The sequence below is a fragment of the Rhinolophus hipposideros genome (assembly GCF_964194185.1).
Source record: "Rhinolophus hipposideros genome assembly, chromosome: 22".
Taxonomy (NCBI): Eukaryota; Metazoa; Chordata; class Mammalia; order Chiroptera; family Rhinolophidae; genus Rhinolophus; species Rhinolophus hipposideros.
The window spans coordinates 17,766,621-17,788,321 of record NC_138068.1 but is presented as its reverse complement, the minus strand read 5'-3'; the positions used below and the strand labels follow the sequence as shown (position 1 = coordinate 17,788,321).

General features: G+C 48.3%; 1 protein-coding gene across 1 annotated transcript in view; it reads right to left on the bottom strand.

Annotated features, from left to right (window-relative positions):
* The window catches only part of KIAA1755, a 36,541-nt gene extending 17,462 nt beyond the window's left edge, over nt 1–19,079 (bottom strand). Inside the window, exons 1-5 of the mRNA XM_081033653.1 lie at nt 18,689–19,079; nt 8,241–8,438; nt 3,371–4,709; nt 2,697–2,894; nt 1,161–1,284 (exon numbers count right to left, since the gene is read on the bottom strand). Of these exons, the coding sequence (XP_080889779.1) occupies nt 1,161–1,284; nt 2,697–2,894; nt 3,371–4,709; nt 8,241–8,438; nt 18,689–18,691 (1,862 nt within the window). The 5' untranslated portion in view covers nt 18,692–19,079. The remainder of the gene's footprint in view (nt 1–1,160; nt 1,285–2,696; nt 2,895–3,370; nt 4,710–8,240; nt 8,439–18,688) is intronic.
* Between the last annotated feature and the right edge of the window lie 2,622 nt (nt 19,080–21,701).

Genomic DNA, 21,701 nt, shown 5'->3' with positions numbered 1-21,701 from the left:
CTACACCTCACCCCCACCTCTTGTGACCACAGTTGGTTCTCAGAGCCCATTTGGTCATCCCCTTTATTCACGTGAGCCTCAGAGAGGGGAGGTTACCACCCCAAGGTCACACAGCAAGTTGGTGGGATTCCAGGGTTTTGTCTACCACTCTGGCCACTTCTCAGCACAGGAAAGGAGGTCCCACCTCCCTGCCGGGCCAGAGAAACCACTCAACCTTGGAAAAGAGAAAGAAAATCTCAGTGGCCAGCAGATGGCAGTGATGGCTCCCATGGGGTAGAGTGCATGGAGAAGGTTCCAAAGGTTTCCATCAGTCCCGCGACCCCCTACCCCTAGCAGAAGAACCTCTAGGTTGGGTTGGGGTCTATAGCAAACACCACCTCTGAGAACACCCTGGCTGGGGCTGAAACTCAGAGGAAAAGATGGTGCCTCTTCTCCAGCCAGTCCAACAAGAAGTCTGAACGGTGGTGAGGTGGGTTGGGGGGAACAGGCGTGATGGTTGTTAGAAATCAGCCTGGGTCACGCATCATTCACTCATTCATTCTATCATGCACTCTCTCACTCATTCATTCATGCATTCACTCATTCACCCTTCATTTGTTCCACAAATGTTTATCATTCAGATGCCAGCTCAATTATCACCTCCTCCGGGAAGCCTTCCCTGATGTCCCAATTGGAATTAGTACCCCCACCTTTCTCACTCTACAACAGTGGTTCTCAAAAGGTGGTCTGCACTCCAGCAGCATCAGTATCACCAGGAAACTTGGTAGAAACGCAGATTCTCAGGCCCCACCCCAGACCTACTGAATCAGAAACTCTAGAGGACTGTTTTAACAGTCTTCCAGGTGACTCTGATGCATGCTTGAGTTTGAGAATCACGGATCTACAACATTCCTCTGTTTTCGTCACCACACTAATAATTCCCGAGAGTTGCTTGTTCGTGGTTTGTTTCTTGCACGCCGTCTATCTCCCCCCCAGCCTGGGAACCCCCAATGACAGGGACTATGTGTGTCCTGCTTTCCCCCAAGCATCTGGCTTGGGACTGGCTCCAGGAACCGACAACTGGATGGGAGGATATGGTGTCTCTCCACTCGGTGCCTGGTCCTGGGCTGTGGGCTGAGAGATCAGAGGCGATGGAGTGGCCAGCCAGTCCAGCCTCTTACCTGGGGACAGTGCACAGGTAGGACAGCAGCTTGGTGACCTCTGAGACCGTGCACCATGGCGCCTCCCAGGCCTCCTGGATAGTCGACACCAGAAGTAGGGGCCGCCCCACCTTGTCCCGACCACCTGGAGGAGAGAGGACACATGTACGCAGTGAGAACTTCGTTGGAACTGTCTCTACCAGAACCCGACTCTGTGGCCTCTAGGTCTCTGGTCCCTCTGCCTGAAATGAAATGCCCTTTCCTCCCCCTGTGAACTCTGAATTCTTCATCCTTCCAGACCTTGCTCAAAAGCCACCTCCTCAGAAAGTTCATCCTTGAACCCCTCCTCAATGCAGAGGTAGCCTCTCCTTCCTCTGGACTCCCTCTGTCCTGGGCACTCAGAGAAGTAAAGCCTATGGAATGAGCTTTGGGGTTACACAGACATCTGTCCCACCATAGCGCCTGGTCACCATGTTTCTACACTGAGTTGCAAAGCCCTGTTGTAGTAACCTGTTGAATTTTCTCCACCACTAGAATATAGACATCCTGAAAGCAAAGAACATAGCAGACATGTTCCCTGCTGAATCGTCAGTGCTAAACTCAGGGCCTGGTACACAGTGGGTGTTCAATAAATATTTATTGCAACGATGAATAAATACTAAACAGGAATGATAACACGCTCTGTATTTGATGCTGTTAACGACCCACATAGACGCCTTCATCAGGCCAGAGCACCCATCCCCCAGCAGTGTTTAAGTATTGGCTGTAAATCGCTTGCAGATGCCCTTTTCTCTGAAGAATCGCCCTCTGCTGAACTGGAGCACTGGCTCAGTTTGCATTCCGACCCAGGATCAGCCTGGGTTAATGACCGACAGACTCAAGCACAAAAAGGCCAGCCTCCTGCACCTTAAGATAGAATCAGGTCGGTGTTGTAATTCATGCCCCAGAGCTCCCTGTGGGATCAGGCCACATCCTTGCTTAGCTCATCCCCAATCCTGCCCTGCTTCCCTCTCTCCTCTTTTCCTGAGAGCAACCTTCAATAAAACAAATCATTTTCCCAAGGATCCCTCTCTCTGGGAAACCTAAGACAACTACCTTGGGTGCCTCACTGAAAGTAGGATGGATGGATGGATGTTTGGATGAGTGGGTGGGTAGATGGATGGATGGGTGGATGGTGGATGGATGGATAAATGGATGTGTGGATGGGTAGGTGGGTGGATGGATGGATAGATGTTTAGATGGATGGATGATGGATGGATGGCTAGTTGGATTTTTAGATGGGTAGGTAGATGGAAGGATGGATGGATGGATGGATGGACAGATGGATGTTAGGATGGATAAATGTTTGGATGGGAACCTAGAAACTGCTTTCATATAATCCAGCTCCTTCATTGGGAAGATGATGAATCTAAGTTCCAGGGAGGCTCAGTCCAGAGCACAGGCCTCCAGAACTTTCCCTGTCTTCCCCCACAGCCACCAGCATCTGAGGATGTTCAGGGAACCCCCCATCCCCAGATCCCTCCCCTCCACTTCCACCAGTCCCTATAACCCCAGGACCTGGCAGGAATGCTATCCTGGAGTAGACAATCTCCACACTCAGTGCCCCAATCCTAGGCTCAGGCCCTGGCAGCTGCTCATCCAGAGTAGGGCCTCTTCCTGGAGGGCCTGCGGAAGCTTCTGGGAAACCAGCCTTTTCTCCAGTCAGTGGGCCTGAGTCAGCAGCCAGGCCAGATGTTTTGGTCTGAGTTGTTCCAGCTGGAAAAAGCAACAAAGAAAAGGGTGTTAAGCAAAAGATGGATTTTCCTGGGAAAATGTTTTCTCTTTGACCTTCTGACTAATAATAACAGTTTACGACTATTGATTTCCTACTATATGCCAGGCACTGTGGTAAGCTCCTTGCTTCTCATGTCTCTTTGAACCTCAAAACAACTTTGTGAGGCAGGTGAGATCCCCATTGCTCAGAGAGGGAGACTCGGACTTTGAGAAGTTAAGTCCTTGACCAAAGTCACCCAGCCAGTGTGTGATGAACCTGGGGCGTGGACTCAGGCCATCATAGGACAGTTATAGTACTTTGCTCAGTTCCAGACCCAAAAGACTTCAAGCTTCTTGACATGCCACTCTGTGCTCTAAACTCCTGAGACTGAGCCAGCTCAGGTGGTTCTCTATTCCTGACAGCCTGATCCCATCCAGAGAACAGTTTGCCTCTCCAGCTGAGCAAGTAGGCACCTTACCTTTCCCCAAGTACTTGGCTCGGTTGGGTTTCGGGGAGTAGAGTGAAAACAAGACCTTCCAGGGCCCGTCATGCTGGAGCAAGGCTTTCTCAGGGGGCACAGGGCCTTGCCTCTGCCCCTTCAAGAATGAGAATTTGAGCCCAGGAGTTGGGGATCTGGAAGAGGAGTTGTCGGTCACAGACTGGGGAAATCTCCCATTTCCCTGTTTGGTCCTCTTTCCCATCTTGGTTTCAAGGGCTGGAGCAGCAGGAGGAGAAGCTGGGCACAGACAGGGAAAGGATGCTTGTTTTGGTCCAGGCCTGAACTGGACCATGTCCTCTGGGTTTCCCAGAGGCCCCTGCATCTTGGAGGCAGCTGGCTCTTCTGAGACACCTGTCCCAAGGACAGTGGCAGAGTGCAGTGGTTTCTCGAGGACATTGAGATAGCGCTCTTGGGACGGGCATTCTGAATTGTGGGAGGAGGCTTTATGGTCGACCTTTCCCCTCAAGCCCAAAGTGCAGGGCTCCTCCTCCAAGCTTGCTGGCTTTGCACAAGTCAGTTTTTCCAAGGAAAGTCCCCCGCTGGCCCCTGAGAGAGGCAGCAGCCTTTGAGAGACAGGTATTGCCTTAGTTCCGGATAGCTCCTCCAGTGCTCCAAGAGGACACCCACTGGGTGTCTCCACCTCCCTACTGGGAGACCCTCCTTTGCTTTCTTGGGAAAAGTCCAGGAGAGCTACATAGTCTCCGTCCAAGTCCTGGCTGGCCATGTCGTCCATCCTGAAGGCCACCTCCCCAGGCCCGGCTTGCTCCACCTTGATGAGTCCTGGATACTTGCTCCCAGATGTCCTGCCCTTACCTTTGGCCAAGCTCCGGCTAAGAAGCACCTGGCTTCCTGGGGACCTGGCCTGGTGACACTCTTGAGGGCCACTCAAATCGAGTGCCTCTAACTGAAGGGACCCTGAAACCCGAGAGAGAGCAGTCACGGCCGGGGGTCTGTCATCCACAAACTCTGGGCTGGTTATCTTGGTCCAGGCCACAGGGGCAATCCCCTCTTCAGAGGCTACCAGGCAGTTGTGTAGGGGACTTCCCTCAAAGTCACTGTTGATGGCCTCCAGCCACTCTTGGGTGAAAAGTATAGGGTAGGATGATGCAGGAACAGGCTTTGTGTCCACCGTGCGGAGGTCCAAGGAGAGGCACTTGATCACGATGCAGACAGACTGCTCCTCCTGGGGCTCGACTTGAAGGTAGAAGTCACCCTGGCGTAATAAGAGGGGATTGAGGGGTGCTAGATGGACCACAACCTCATCCCGCAGGCACAGCGGCCAGCCCTCATGCAAGAAGAGGCAGTGCGAGTAGGGGACCTGTGGAGAGAAGGGGATGATGTCAGAGAATCTGGCCCTGAAAGCCCCGCCCATGGGTCTACTTCCTTCCCCCTCCCAGAAGGAATCTTGAACAGGTCGCTGACTTGGGTGAGGCAAGAGAGAAGCTAGGATGCAGCATCTTAGGAGGCCTCAGTCTCGGGGTCCTGCAAGCCTCACAGCCCGAGAGTGAGCATCTCTGAAATACTGCACCTTTGGGGCCTCTTGCCTCATCCTAGTCCTGGCCCTGGCCTTGAAAATACCTGCTAGCCTACTGGCCCAAGGGAGAAAAGCTCGGAGTGCCAGGCCCTGGTCAGCAAGCACCTTTCCCATGAGGATCAGCTCTTCTTCCCCGCACCTTTCTAAAATTCCTCTCAACCCAGCTCAAGTCGGAGCCGTCCATTTTAGGGAGACATGGATTCCAAGGTCTGAATCATTCATTTGTGCAAATTATTTAACTTCTTCGGGCCTCATTTTTCCTATTTTCAGATAGGAATAACGATACATATTGGTATCATTGGGCTGGTATGAGGATGAACTATAATGATTGACATATATATATACATATATATATATATGTATATATATATATATATATGTATATATATATATATATATATATTAAACCAACATAATGCCTGGCATGTAATAGATACATGTTCAATAAATATTAATTCCCTCTCTTTTTGACAGCATTCACTCTTTGGAAAATTGTGGAAATTTTTCAATTTAAAAATAAAAAAGACCATTTACTGCTTTTATACCATTCTCTAATTTTTAAGGAGAGAGATTACAGAGTGAAGTAGAAGCAACACTGAGTGAAAAGTCAGGAAATATGACCCTGTCCATAACTTTCTAGATGAGCTTGAAAAAGACATTCCACTCTCCCAGGCCTGAATGTTTATTCTTTATTTATTTGTTTATTGTTTATTCATTTTGCATTAGGGGTAACAACATGGCAGGGGAGGCAAAATTTAAAAAAAATTTTGTTTGTTTAACAGAAGGTGCCGGCAATTCTCTGCATGGACAGACACAGCGAGTCTTCCTGGAGTCTGTCTGGACCCCCGTCTTCCACTTAGTTGAGCCTCTTCACTGGGCTGTGCAGGACCCGTGTCCAACAATGACACCATGTGGCAACTACAGAAACAACACTCCATCAAACTGACAACAGGTCTTTCTCCACCTGGCTTTCGGAAAAGAGTCTGATTCCTGTAGATTGAGTAAATCCTGGATAATCTTACATAATTTGAATGTGTATGGGGAACACTGAACTTCCTTCTAATGAAGCAGGTGTTTCCTGGAATTATTGGTTGGAGAAATAACGAGGCCTGACCATACTTGTACCCCAAGTTGATAAACTAGCTCGTATCAGTTACACTGTCGACCCAGCTGCCTCAGAGAAGCTGCATATCCATAAAGCCCACAAGTCTGCGGGGTATTCCACCCCTTTCACTTCACCCTCTGCTGTTTGCCACATGCTTTCCTCACCTTCTCACTGAAGGAGACAGAATAGCCCAGCAGTATTTTGCAAATAGCAAAGCACCACCGAGATCATGGTTACGACCATCTCGCTTGACTCTCATTGGAACTCTGTGGTGCAGCCAGTTCATTATAATAAGCATTATTATTCCCACTTTCTATATGAGGAAAATGGGGCTCAGAGAGGTGAAAGAGGTGAAATGGATGTGTAGTCACCCAGCTGACATGTGGTAAAAGCAGGACTATGCCTAGACCTTTATGTTTGGAGTCAGCTGTATCTGTCCCCAAGCCCCACTAGACTTCCTCGGAGGGTAGCTGTCTGCCTCTGGGTGCTGGTGGTTACGAAGGCAAAGATGGAGGCTAGCACATTCTTATTTCAGAGGGAGAAAGGAGGAAATGGGATAGGCACAGGCAGCAGCTACTGAGCCCTTACTGCATGCCAGGCTCTGTGCTATGTGTTTCTGCGAGGTAGGTACAGTGTTATTAATATTTCCACTTTCCACATAAGGAAACCGAAGCTTAGAGCAGTGATATGGACCCCCCAAGTTCATAGTGATGGAGCCTGGAGGTGATCCTTGGGTTCACATGACCCTGAGGCCATACTGTTAATTCCATGCTACTACCCACTGCTCTGAGGTGACAAAAATTCACCTCTAATTACAATTAAATTAAAGTCACCTATAATTAAAAATAAAGAAATCAAAAGGTTGTGACCCTTGTCCCTGGGAGAAATGGGGAAGAGGACAGTACAAATGTAGTTTTAACGGCCAAATAACGGAAGTGGGCAGTGGTATAGCTTGTCAGGGAGAAGAAATAATGATGGGTAAGGATGCACGTGAAATAATGCAATGTGGATTTGTGGGAGTTGGCTGCCAATGAGAATCATCCTTCTCCTACAATAACAATGAATGTGTACAGAGCTATCTCTGTGAGCTAAGCACATTAAATGAATGATTTCAAGTTCCTTTCAGCTCCAACCATCTCTAATTCTGGCTCTTAAGCCTGACCTTTTAGCTGCCACAGTCCATTTCTTTCTACCCCTGGAAAGAATGCACAAGGTCCCACCTTTACATTTGGCTCCTGATGTGTTATGTCCCTGGCAAGCATCAGCAACTGAGGAAAGGCTGGTGGGACCTAAAAGCCTCTTAGTGAGTCTTGAGGCTGGGGTGGCAGGGAATGGACATTAAATAACAGTGGAGCAGGGCACAGTTGGCAAACCTGTGAAGGGTGTGGGCAAGTTCCAGCAGTGGGCATCTGAGGTTTGGTCTCCAAAGGCCTCTCCCTAGTCTTCTCTTAAAACAGTCTCCACCCTCTGACCATAGAGGAAGGCATATGACCCAAGCCTGGCCAATCCTGGTTCTCCATTCATCTGGCTGCAGTGATTGGTCCAGGCGTAGATATTAAGACCCAACCCTGACGAATCGGGATCCTTCCTTGCAATTTTTCTATGTGCAGCTAATGGGGAAGAGTTCCTTTTCCTCTCCAAGGTAGGATTTGATCCCAGAGCTGCCCTGGGCTCCAGCCTTGTGGGAACATCTAGCCTGTAAGAATGATGCTGGCAAGCAAGGAGAAGCAGAGAAAAGAAACAAGAGACAGAAGGGTCCTTAAGGGGATTGATCAGTGGATAAACTTGGGCCTGAAGCTGGATCACCTTGCCCAGGTCTGAGTAAGGATCTGTCATTTGGAGCCAATGTGTCCTGCCTAAAACATGTTTCTTTCCATTTCGCTTCAGGAGAGGCCTCCCTGAGATCTGAGTTTGAAGGCGTCTCCTGGGGTAAAAGTGTGAATCCTAAGGACTCAAGGGCTCCAGGGAAGATCTGGAACATTCTCTGCTGTTTCCACTGAAGCTGCCCCACTCCAGCCAAAGCAGTCTGGTGATGCCCACAATGCCAGCCCCTGGGCAGGCTCCTGGGGGCCAGGGAACCCACAAGGATGTCCTTTACCCAGACCTTCCTCCCTGCTAGTGAAAGTGTAAATGTGATGGGCTCCTGGATGTCAGAGAACAAAGGGCCGTGACCTTCCTGCTCCATGTAGGGGGCATCCCTTCCAACTTACACAGGCTGCTTCTCGTACTTGCTCACACAGGCGCTTGGCAGGGATGAGGAAATCCAGGAGGAAGCTCAGCCCATCCCCCCCGAAGTCTGAATCCAGGAGACGGAACACCTGCCCCAGGATAGTGGGCGCCGTGGCCTCAAAAGGAGGATAGAGGCCTGCCAGGGCATGCTGGATGGCTGCGTCCAGGGATGGGGGGTCCTGTGGGGGGCAGGGGGAGAGGATAAAAAATTACAGTAGCTATAACAGTAAACGTAGTGTCCACTTCCCATGATCTTCCAGGCCCCATGTGACTAAGGCCCCTGCTGTCTCTGTGACCTCCTCTCCTGCCCCCTCCCCCTCAGTCACCCCTTCCAGCCACATTAGCCTTCCTTCATGTTCCTCAAACACACTCGGCACAATCCCACCTCAGGGCCTTTGCACTGGCTGCTCCCTCTGCCTAGAATATTCTCCCTCAAGACATCCTCATTCCCTCGCCTCCTGCAGGTCTTTGCTCAAATGTCATCCGCTGCTCCAAGGTGGGGTGGAGGAATTTGGGGATGCACCCAGGTCAGGGTCAGAGGGAGGAGAGGACAGCATCTCCAAATCCCACCACTTGGCTGACCTGAAGACCTATAGTTAGAAGTAGAACTATCAGTGAAGCCCAGCCTAGATCTCAAAACCCCTAGTCAGCATTCAGGTGCCTGAGTGATAATAATTGATGGCTGTTTTTTACTACTGAGTTTTGGTGTGATTTTTTACACAGCAGTAACTAATTAATACTAGTTGATATAATTGATATATGAGCTCCAGGGTCATATATCCAGCTCATCATCCTGCCCTCCACTCCTGCCTCCCCTGCCCACAAACAACTCTCAGCCATATCTTATATAGTCTTCTCACTTACAAAAGCTCAAAAACGTACTCGTTCTGCTCTGTTTCCCCGCCCCTGCCCCGATCCAGGCCTCCATCACCTGGTCCATGAATCACTTCTTCATTGGCTCCCAACCTCTAGTCAGCCTGACTGCCAGTCATTCTCCACCGGGACCCCAGAGTGACCTTTTTCAAATACAAACCTGACCTCGTCAGTCTCTGCTTAAAACTCTCAAAGACTCCCCACTGCCTTCAGAAAGCATCCCGCCACCAGGCGTTCAGATGCCCCATGACCTAGCCACTGAGCACCAACCCAGCCTCATCGCCAGCCTCACTGCCTCTCACGGTGACACATGCATTCTCTCACTCATCTCCAGGACTTTGCACATGCTGTTCCTTCCCCGGAGACCTTCCGCGTTCACTCCCTCTTCACTTGGCTGACTCATTCTCGTTCTTCAAGATTCAGGTCAGCCCTCGTCTCTTCCAGATTTTCTCTCACTTACCTCCTCCCATCCCCCTGGGTCAAGTGCCCCCTTTTCTGGGCTTCAATGGTGCCATTATCACAGTTGTTCCCACATGGATTGTTGTTTCCCTCCGTGGGTTCTGGGCTCTCTGAGGACAGGAATGGTCAGCAGAATAATGGTTCCCAAATATGCCCATATCCTCATCTCTGGAACCTGTGAACCTCTTACCTTACGTGGCAAAGAGGAATGAATGTTGCAGATGGAATAAAGGTTGCTGATCAGCTGACCTTAAAATAGGAAGATGATCCTGGATTTTCTAGGTGGGTCCAATCCAATCACAAGGTCCTCAAAAGTGCAAGAGAGTGCAGAAGAGGCTAGAGTCAGAGGGAAATGCAACTATGGAAGAAGGATCAGTGAGAGGGGATGGTGCTAGCTTTGAAAATGGAGGCAGAGCCAAGGAATGTAGGCGGCTCCTAGCACGTAGAAGCTGGAAAAGGCAAGCGAACCGATTCTCCAGTACAATCTCCAGAAAAGAAGGCAGCCTGCTAGCACCTTGATGCGAGCCCAGCGAGACCTGAGTTTGACTTCTGATCTATAGAACTGCAGGATGACCAGTTCATGTTGCTTCAAGTTATTAAGTTTGTGACCATTTGCTTCAACCGCAACAGAAACGAATACAGCAGGCACCGGCTCCTATTCCTCTCGGGTCTTCAGCCGCTGGCACAAAATAGGAGCTCGGTAAATGTCGTGGAAGGATGAACAACATGTCTGTCCCTCAACCACAGTTTTTCCATCTGTAAAATGGCCAAGCTAGACAAGGCCAGAGGTTCCCACCGAGGTACAGTAATAGAATCCATGGTTATGATTTTCAACTCCTAAAAAGCCTAATGGAAGCCATTAAAAAGCCTAATAGTTGCCCCAGACTGGTTGCATGCTCTGAGTCCATCTATTTCTAAGGGATGTAAAGGAAGAGAAGAATCAATAAGAATCCTCATTTTTATAAATTCCGCCTCTGGAGACAAGGAAATAAAATGACTCAGAGGAGGAGGAAGATGGCCTTTCTCGATCCCAGCATTCTAATGTCAGGAGACTGGAAAATAGGACACTGGCCCAGGGCATTCAGACAAATGCCAGGGTCACCACTGTGTCTCAGTCTCCACATGGCGCTGGGCACAGGGCAGGCCCTCGATCGTTCTTTGTAGAATGAATGAATGGATGTCTGTCGCCCTCACTCTGAAGGAAAGAGGGACCTGGCACTGTCATGGTGGTAAGCTCAAAAGGGACAATGGACTACAGGTACTTAATGTTGAAAGTCCACTTGATAGCCCCAGGTGGGGCTGTTTTCACAATGAGGTGGATAGGGGTCTTCAATTTGGCAGTCTGGTCTGGTAACCTCTCATCTGGCCTGGTAACCTCTACTAATACCCCTCCAAATAAGGTCCAACCCCAAAACATACCCCTCACCTGTGCAATCCTAATGACAGCAGTGGGACCAGGGACAGGGAGTTGGAAGGCCATGTCTGACATCTATGAACACACAGACACACTGGGTCAATTAGGCCAGCGCCCCTCCCCTGCCACATGCCCTCCCCACTCTACCTAGCCTCTCCCGGGGCCTTGGCTCCCTTGGGTTCCACTTTACTGTGTGCCCTTGGGTAAATGTCTTTCCTCTCTGAGCCTCTTGTGTGCACATGGAATTGGGCTAGGTTTGTTTCATTTAGTTTTGGGAAATTCAGTCGTTCACTGTCACCTTCATGAATTTTAGCATATCCTAGTACCATTGGTGCTATTAGCACTTACTATTTTTCTTTAAATCCACTCACTTTTTTAAAAAAAACGTACATAATTGCATTTTAAAAGGAGACTCTATGTCACCGTACTGGTTATGAGAATATAGCCAGACTGCCCAAGTTCAAGTTCTGGCTCTGTCACTTGCTGATATTAGACCTGGCAAATTACTTACCTCTCTGCCTCAATTTTGTCTTCAGTAAAACTAGAGATTGTCATCACACTCACCTTAAAGAGTTGAGCGAGATTGAATGAGATAATACATGTAAATTCTCTGCACAGGACTGGCGCTCGTCAACAACACGCATCACTGCTATTTTTGTGGTCATATTATATTATTATTATATCACCACTTTAAATGGAAAAATCAGTATCAACTGGCAAAAAAACCTAATGATGCATTGGGTGGTTTTCATATTATTTCATTTCTATAAATATATGTAACTTATTATTATCATAGCTATAGTGTATACTTTATATAAATAGATAATAAATTCACATTTATTATATAAAGTATGTTTTATTTTTACTGTTCTATTTCTATAAACATAAACTATTTTCCAAAATAAAAAGTAAATAAGGAAAACAAATACTGCCATTAAATTCGAGGGACATCTGACCACCTGCTAAAGGCTCAGTAAGTCTTCTCTTTCTTTCAAAGTGAGGTTGCCTTACGTTAGAAAGGGGTTAACACATCAACCCCAGAGAGGCTTTCTCTCGGGGTCCACAGAAGGTGAGAGGAGAATTCAAAAGGGACCGACTCTCTCACCACATGATTCCATGTGGCTTAGCTCCAGTCTGTGATAACCTGTGTCCCAACTGCGTCTACATCCCAACCTCTGGGAGCAAGGAGCTAAACTAGCTCTTCCTTGACATGCCTCAGTTTCCTCTTCTGTAAATGGGGATTCTAGTTCCTATCCTGTCTCGCTCTGAGATTGTTCTGGAGATACAAGGAGATAACGGATACAGAGCATCTTGAGAAAAATAAAAGACGTGGCTGTTGCTCTTGTTGTTGATTATTATTTATTTTTACTCATCCTGTCAGGCAAAGCTCAAGTTACAGCTTCTGTGTAAAGACATCTTCCCTTTCCTGGTCTCTACCTGGTCACTCCAAGAATAACAACAGTTTCCAGGCACCTGCTGTGCACCAGGCCCTCTCCTCACACCCACTTGCTTAGCCACACAATGATGCTAGGGCCTAATTGGAACATTCCATTTTGCAGATAAAACAACTGAGGCTGCTCTTGCCCAAGATCACAGAAAAGAGAAGACAGAGCCAGGATCCAAGCCAGGTCTGAATCAGCCAAGTCTGCCCTCTTTCCCGATACCCTGGGGACTCATCTCCTTTGGGGCCACCAGCAGCCTCCAGCCTTGGGGGGTGGCCTTTCCAACTGCCTGTCCTGCGCTGTTTCTAATGGGGCCTAAAGAAGTTGTTTACCTCTCAGAGACTAAGGCTCGCAGACTGGGATGCCCTTGGCTTTCACAAATTGGCTCAGCTGGCCGCACACACTGTAACCATTTAAGGAGCAGCCAGTAACGAGGAAGAATGTTCCAAGTTAACAGGACTCCGAGCCCTTGGCCAGAGCATTACCTGCTACAGGCTTGAACCCCAGGGGTTCATAAGACTTCCAAGTATTGGGGGAAGCATGTCGTGAAGGACCCTGGCAGCTGCAGGAAGGAAAGCTGGCCACTCTTCACTCACAATCAACCGGGCAGCCTAGCCTGGGACCACAGGAACCCAAACACCGTTGGCCAGACGTGGGCCCCTCAAAATGATTTCCGTGAAACTTAATCGACATGTTTCCATTCCTTCCCAGTGAGCACAGCCTGGCTGGGCCTTTAACTATTCCTCGGCAGGAGACAGCGTGAAGCTGGAAAGGAAGAGGTGAGACAAGCCAGAGCCAGTCTGCAGCCTCCAGGCCCCTCCCCTGCAACTCAGGGCCAGAGAAGGCACCCTCCAAGGGACTAGCTACACCCAGCCCACAGGGCTGGCACCCAGGTAGATGATGCTGATGGACCTTCTAGACTGACATGGGGACCTTGTCATGCTACGGAAAGACATAGAGAAGTATCTGTTCTCAGCAGTTCCATCTGGGCACAGGAAGAAAAAAGAGGAATGTTTTTGTATACTTCTGTCTCAATGTCTTTGCAATGTGCCTCAATTATTATTGTACTCTTAAGTATTATCTTTATATAGTAAAATAAACAAACATGAAGTGCACAGGTGGATACATGTTTACCTATGTATGTACCCTTATAATCACTACCCAGATCAATATCCGGGATTTCCATCACCCCCACTCCCACCCCAAAAGTAACGAACTGCTCTTCTGATTATTGGAATTTTTTAAAAAGAAAACTTCCCATGTGGTCTGATCTCCACTGTGAAAAATCGTGTGTAAGCCAAGAAGCCATCAAAGAGTGTTAAACTGGCTCCCCCTGAGGGCTGTGACGGGCAGGGCCTTGTAAGGCACCGTTTTCATTTTCTTCATAGTTTGCTGGATTTTCCAAACATTCTGTAACCAGCTTGTAGAGCTTTTATCATCCGGGAGGGAAAAATAAAAGTGCGGTTGTATATATTTTTAAGGCTGGCCCTCTTTTTAAATGGTCTCACCAGATGTTGTTAGTCGGGCTTCCTGAGATGTCAGCTGAACTTTTCTTAAAGGTTCAGATTTACTCATTTGCTCCACCAGGCAAAGATCTTAGAATCACTCAGCATCAGCACCTCCTAGCTTGGGAAGACAGAGGGTTGAAAAAAGTCGCGGTCGGCAGTGTCCTAGGGCTGCCTTCAACACCTGCTCTCCTCTGTGGCAGAAATGCTTCGAGAAGGTGGGATTCCACCTTTGACTCACAAGGTGACCTTGGCCTCAGTTTCTCCACATATAAAATGGGGACATTGGACTTATCTATCTCCAGGGGCCCTTCCAGCTGGAAGGGCCATTCTAGAATTCAAGGCATAATCCATTCTAGAATTCAAGGCATGATCAGGTGCAGGAAGGTTCAGTATTAAGATGTGGTTTTTACGTGGGATCAGTTACTCTTCAGTTGGTGAGAAAGTTTAAAAAGATCTGTCTCATCCATCTCTCTACTCAGGCCCAGGGAGAGTCTAACCCAGCAGCTGCACATGCAGATGCCCTCAGGGGCCTGACAGGTGACATGGAAGACAGAGTGAGCTGAGTGTGAGAAAACAACCCCTCTAGCCCCTTGGTGAGTGGCCCCTGACAGTCACCCTCACTGTCAGGGAACAAAAGGGAGTAGTGGAGCCTGAGGCACATACCTCATCTCATCAGCTTTAGCCGAGTGTTGCCGTAGCCCAGCAAGGCTTGACCTGCTGATCCCTTAGTAACCCCCCCCCCCAATTGTTACTATTCGTGGTGGCCAAAACAAACATATCTGTGAGCCAGATACAACTCAGGGGGTGTCAGGTGGTGACCACCAGTTTCAATGACCTGGGACATTCCTCTTGAACTTCTCTAGGCTGGAGATTCTTAAACCAGCATTCTGGTGCTCTGGCTGCCAGGAAGTTCTCGCTCTCATCCAACTAAAACTTCTCCTGCTTTAAATCCTTTTTATTTTTGTGTGGGTGGAGGTATGAGTGAGAATTGGCTCCTTATTTAAAAAAAAAAAAAAAAAAAAAAACTTTCAGAAACTGGAAAAACAGCCCAGTTTCAGTGAACTGAGAAGCAAGTGGGTGTCAGAAGACCCATGTCCATCCAGCTCTGTCACGTATCATCTGTGCGATTTTCAGCAGGTCTCTTCACCTACCTCTCTGAGGCTTTGCTTTTTGTTTGTTTGTTTGTTTTTAGTTCCTTTCTCTCCTGTCCCCTTTGCCCTGCCCTGAGGCTCACCATCTTCCTCCAAAGCCACATGATGTTAACGATTATAACTAGAGTTTCTTCTTTCTGAGCAAGGTTTCTGTATTAGTGCTAAGTACCTTGCATGTATTATTTTATTTCATCTTCCCAACAAGTCTAGCGGATGGGTATTTTTATTCCCATTTTACAGATTAAGAAACTGAGCCCAAGTCTCCACCTCCAGTAAACGGTAGAACTGGGGTATGAACCTATGCATATAACTACCAACTCTTCTGCCTCTTCTCCAGGCTCCCTGCTACCAGGCGAGGCTTCCCTTTGACCACTGCAGTGGCCTTTGTGACCCTCTACTGCTCAACAACCTTGAGTGGCTCCCCATTGCCTTAGCAACTCAGCCTGGCATTGGTGGCCCATCAGTCTACCCTCAGCATACCTTTCCTACTTTTTCCAACACACTTTACACTCTAGCCAGAGCTCTGCAATCACCCACGTGCTGCATTCATGAGTTTTTCTTACTGTTCACGTGTCCTCATTTATTGTTTAGTTAATATTGTTTATTATTTACTTCATATTCATCTCTTTGTCAATTCATTTTCAACTTTAATGCATTTGTTTGTATTTATTATCATGTGCTTGTGTTGTTAACATCACTTCCTAATACTCATTAAGATGAGAAGCTGAAAATAAAAAAATATTCATCTAAGTGCCATCGGAAGTCTCCCCTCCAAGGACTCATGGTGGGTACCTCACTTTGGGAAGCAGTGCATCCCTCCGTGGACTGGGTGAACTCCCTCCCACGCTTCAGAGCTCTGTTCCATCTGTATCTCTTCTCTTCTCATTGCATATGTGCTTTCATGCAAAGGGTTAGATTCCTAGCGTCCATCACACATCCCAGAATCTTCAGTGAGTGGGCCCGCCTTCCCCATTAACTGCAAGCCCCCAAGGAAGGAACCAGGGCTTTCACATCTCTCCCCCTGCTCCTTACACAAGGCCTAGCACACAGTAGGTGCTCTGGGGGACCACCATGAAGTCAGTACTTTGGCAATGTTGAATGAATTGGATTGGACTTAGCTAGTTTTTCTCAAAGCATGGGATGGGATCACAGGTGACCCACAAGACGATTTGGGGAGGACATGAACTCGATGTCAAATCACAGTAAGAAAGTTACTCCAATTCTCTTCTGGCCTTCTTGACGACACCAAAGAGAAAGTCTCAGCTCAATATATCTTTAATATCTCTCAACACTTAGTCATTATTCCTTTTAACAAAAAGAAAGCAGTCCTTGGGCTTGAATCATCCACAGCCAACCTCATCCAGCCAGAATTTTCTAACACGGATTTGCTTTTGCTGTACATGTTTTTATAGTTACTATCTGTTTCTGACAATGGATGACTTTCCATGGCCCTGATATAAAATTTCCTATTTAAATATATGTTTAAAGTATATGTATAAAGTAAGTTGATTTAAAGAAAAATATTAAGCAAATAATAACTAGTGGTTTTATTGTTTCCTTATAATACCTTATCCAGGACTACGTGAATATGCAAAAATTGTTATGATGATACAAAAATGTTGGCAACGTGGGATTGGATAAACCCTAAACCCCTTTGTTATAAGATGTTCTGACACTGGGCTGCCTCAGAATGCTAGATAGTCATTAATTAAATCATCCCACAAAAATTATAACTGTGATGGGTGTTATGGAGAGATATATGGCATGCTAGAGAGTGGGAGAAATCAAGAAAGGCTTTCCTGAGGAGGTGACATTTGGGTAGAGATGTACAGGATTCATTAGGGAAAGGGTTCCACCCAACAGGACAGCATGTGCAAAGGCCCTTTCGCAGGAGGGAGTATGAAACATAAGAGGCTCCAAGGTCAGAGCGTCTGGAGTACAAAGGTGAGGAGGCCAAACAAGTGGGCAAGAGACAACCTTTAATATTTAAAGACAATGGTGGGAAGGAATTCTGTCCATCATTCCCATTCAGGAAAGAGTTGCTCATCCTTTGAGAGGAACACCCAGTGCCTGACCCTTGATCTTAAGGCCTGGGGTTCAACAAAAGAGTTTCTGGATTCTAAAACTAGCAACTGAGTTTAGGTTTAAAACTAGGCAAGGTTTAGTGACCACCATGTGGTGCCGCTGCCTCTGGGGTGGCTCTGGGGTGACCGCTGAGCACAGGTTCAGAATTCACACTGTCCTAATTCCGACTTCCTGATAGGGTAACCTGGGCAGCCACTTAAGGTCCCAACCCTCAGGTCTCCATCTGTGCGGTGGAGATTCCAGCAGGTTTACTCTTAGAGGTGGTGTGAGTTACAAGAGCTCCTGCATGTAAATTGCGTCGTGCGAGGCCTTGCCTGTGGTGAGAGGTGAATAACATTAGCTCCTGATGATTATTACCAAACAGCTCCAAGAGCAATGTGTGTGTACACCTGCCCTGCTGGTGTATGAATTTAGGAGCCTGGGTTTGCAATATGTCTGGTGTGTACGCAGGTGTGTGCCCATATTTTAGCAGTATGGGAGAACAGGTGGACAAGGCTTGCATTGTGTGAGAGGGCATGTGTGTTCAGCAGTGTGAGTCAGCTCTGCGTGTGTGTGTAAACACGTCTCTAGATAGAATTCTTCTGCGTGTGGATGTGCACATAGTGAAAACTCACACAAATGCAGCACAGTCCATCCCAGTCAAGGGATTAAAGCCCTGGCCTGTCTTTACAGCCCTTTTCCAAATCCCCACCACTCCTGTGAATTAGTGTGAATCCGCCCAAGGGTCCTGGCCCTTTCTGGAGCTGGGCTGGGATTCTCTGAAAACAGACTTTTCTTTCATTCTCTGTTCAAACACACACACACACACACACACACACACACGGACACACGCATGCTTCGTCTCAACCTTGAGGTGCCAGCCCAGGAAGTCACAGTATGGAGGGTATTGCCCTCCCACTCCCTCCCCCACAAGCTTACCACCCACCCAGTTCCCATGGGAGCACCTCAAATCAAGACAATGTGCATATCTGACTTTCTGTCCTGAATCTAAAACAGCAAAATCATCCCAAGTTTTGGTGAGCAACTTCCTCCTCTCCACTCTGCACCCTTAACCCTCTTTGCCCTGCACGGTATGACTAGGCTGGGAGGGGTCTTTATCCCCCATCTCCATCCAAATCCCCTAGGGGGACAGTAGGCATATCTGACGCTCAGGCCCAAGTCTGAAATGCAACACCTCCCCAAGTTTAGTCCAAGGCCCAAGAGCCAGGATTCCAGAGCCGTGCGATGGGACAATATCAAAGATTACAAGTCATCCCGTCTTATAGCATTCTCTTTACACATAGAGAAAGGGAGGCCCAGAATGCAGAGAGGGCATCACCAGGGCTGGGCTCCTGCACCTCCCCACCACCCCACCACTGATGGTGAGGGGCAGTTAAGTACAGACCCCTGGTACTGAGGGTCGTCTCTACATAATAGATCGGGGTCTGCACTAGACACCCCCTCAGAGCCCCACCAAAAGAAGATAGAGGGAGGTGGTCCAGGCCTTGCAGGCGTTACCATGGTGATGGGCTACAAGCCGCAGCGGCTGCTCCTCTCCTGGGCGCCTGGTCAGTCGGTCCGCGGAAGAGTCTGTCCGGTACAGTCCCCAGGCGCCCGCCTAGCCCTGGAAGAGGTTAGCCCGGGGCGCCGACCCCAGCTTCATCTCCGGGAGGAGGCGGGAGAGACAGGGAGAGGAGGTGCCCGAGAGACGGGCGAAACTGAGGCTGGAGACTACGAGAGACAAGAGACGAGGGAGAGACGCGGGCGGCGCTGCCGGGCCACCGACTAGGGGCCGCCGCAGGGGCGGGGCAGAGCAGGGCGGGGCTGCCCGAGGTCCCTGCCGGGGTCCCAGCGCGGCTCCCTGCGTGGGTCTAGGCAGCTCGACGGCGGCCCTTTGTGCCGGCGCCTCGCCTCCGCCCCGCCCGCCGCGCGCGTGATGAGAACCAGGCGCCCCTCTCCGGGCTCCAGGCCGCGCAGGCTGCCAAGAGGAGCTCGAGCCGGCCCGCCGCCTTGTCCTACCGCCCCTCCTTTTCCCGCCGTGCTGCAGTCTCCATGTCACAGCGCCACCCACCTCGACGGCCCCCATTTACAGACTGGCAGAGCAAGGCAGAGCCTACAGACTTCGGAATCAGGCCTGGCTTCGAGTCTTCGCCTCGTCCACTTCCCAGTTGGGAGATTTGGGCCAGTCATGAACTGTCATGAGCCTCAGTTTCTTCATCTGTAAAATGGGGCTGCTGATGATACGGTGGTGGTGATACGATGATACCTGACTCAGATTTTGTAGCATGGAGCAAGCATCTTGTATCTCCCAGAAAATGACTAGCTTTGTGACCTTGGCCAAGCCATTGTTCCTCAACTTTGGAGAGAGACTAGAAACTAGATGATTTCTGATTGGATGACTCTGGGATTCATCCATTTATTTATTGAACATTGTGCCAAGCACCGAGCCAGAACAAGTCAGGGTCTCTACCCTCAGGGAAGGTACAATCTAGTGGGGTAAGATAGACAAGAAAACGATAATCAAAAAAATAATAATAATAACTGAGTGTGTTAACTGCTAAGGAAACAGAAAAATGTTGCCCATGGGAACTGTAAGGGGGTAAGCTTAGAGTTCGTGCTCTTGGGAGGAACAGAGAAGCCTAAATTTGAAAGAGGGGAAGGAATTAGATGAAGAGTGGGGGAGGGGCTCGCGGGAGAAACAGAGTTCTAGGCAGAAGGAATAGCATGTGCAAAGGCCCTGAGGTAGTACTAAACTTAAAGAAATTGGAAGAAAGCAAAGAACTGAAAAAGAACAAGTGCAATAGTAAGGGTTTATGTTCAAAGCCCAAGCCTTATTCACAGCCCATCGCCCACCCCACATAGGTTAATCAATGTTTTAGCAGAAAGAACCTGAGCTAGGAGCCAGTCCATCATACTGTGTCACTTTTTTTCTTTAACAAGTCCTTTTACATCTTTGGACTTCCATTGGCTCATTGTTAATTTAGGACTAATAATCTCCAATAGTTTCACAATGCCACATAGCTCAGAGGATCCCCTCAGAGGTATTTACTAAGCAATCAACTAAACTTTCTCCAGCCTTTGGGAGTCACTCTGGATGGTTTTGGTATCACTACTTCAGACATGAGTTTGGGAGAAAACAGACTTGCTGATGTCAGGTGCAGAATTCCACTAGGAGTTAGGGGATCAGAGCTTGGTGTTTCTAGAATCCCAGCTTTGCAGTGAAACAGAACTGGAATGACAGCTAGCGTTCTGGGGTTGCAGGCAACAGAGACTGACTCTGAGTTAAGCAGAGAAATAACTGACTGGCAGAGTACCAGGTGCACACAAAACCAATGAGAAGGCTGGGAGCCTGTCCTCTGGAAAACACGGGAAAAGTGAGATGCTCCAAGGCTCTCATTGGTAGGAATGGATTGAGAGCCCATGAAGACTGATGGAATCACATTAAGACAGATACACACACCAAAGTAGAATTTTCTACATTTCTGCTACTTCTCCATGTGTGTAATAGTTATGAGGTAGCTTCTATTATCGTCCTCCTTTTCACAGATGGAAAAAAAACAAGCAAACAAAAAAAAAACAGAAGGACAGAGAGGCTATGCAACTTGCCCAATGTAAGACAGCGAGTATACCGTAGAGCCCAGAATTGGATAAGGCTATCCGTTTCCAGAAATCATGTGATTAAGCCCCCTTCCTGTGCTATATGAATGAATATCAAGCCTTATGTCACTCCTTGCTGGATTCAAAGACTTAAAGGAGAGATTCTAATTGGGTCATGAGCCCTAGGTCCCCTAACACTGAACACATAGGACTAGCTGGTCCCCCCAAAGGAAATTAGATTGCATAAGAAGGGTGAGAATGGATCTGAAACGGCTTATAAACAAGTGCTCAATTACAGTCCACTCCCTGGGCCTCTTGATATCATTTATTCCCATGCATGTTCTTCCAAAAATACTCCCTACTGACACAGTACAACTCCACATGCACCCCAAAATATGCACATACACCCTCCTATGGTTTGGCCCCGTACTGAGTGTGACCTCAGGGAGGTTCACCTTTCAGAGTTTCAGATTCATCCTTTGTAAGACAGAGAGAACATTGACTCCCCCATTGGACTAGGCTGGGAATTAAATAAATTAATGAATATAAGGTGCTTTACACTGTGTCTCCTATGCAGCAGGATTAGCATATAACACATAAAATGGTGGTGTTTATGTTAGGGGCCAATGGCTGGGAAATCGCCTCCAAATACACAGGCTTAACTATTGGATTGGGCTGGGGTCACCTCTCAGGGACTTTCCAGAGGATTTTCCAAGGATTGTTCAAGTGTTCATTTCCTCTCTTTGGTAAATGAATAACTGACTCATGCTCCAATTGCCACACTAGATTTGGAAAAATAACAAAACCCATCACTGGTCTTACACAACATGGCGGAGTGGAGAAAATGGGGAAGCGATGTGGAAATGGACTCTGCTCCTGACTCACTGTGTAGTTTTGAGTACATTCCTCCCCTCTTTGGGCCACAATTTCCTCA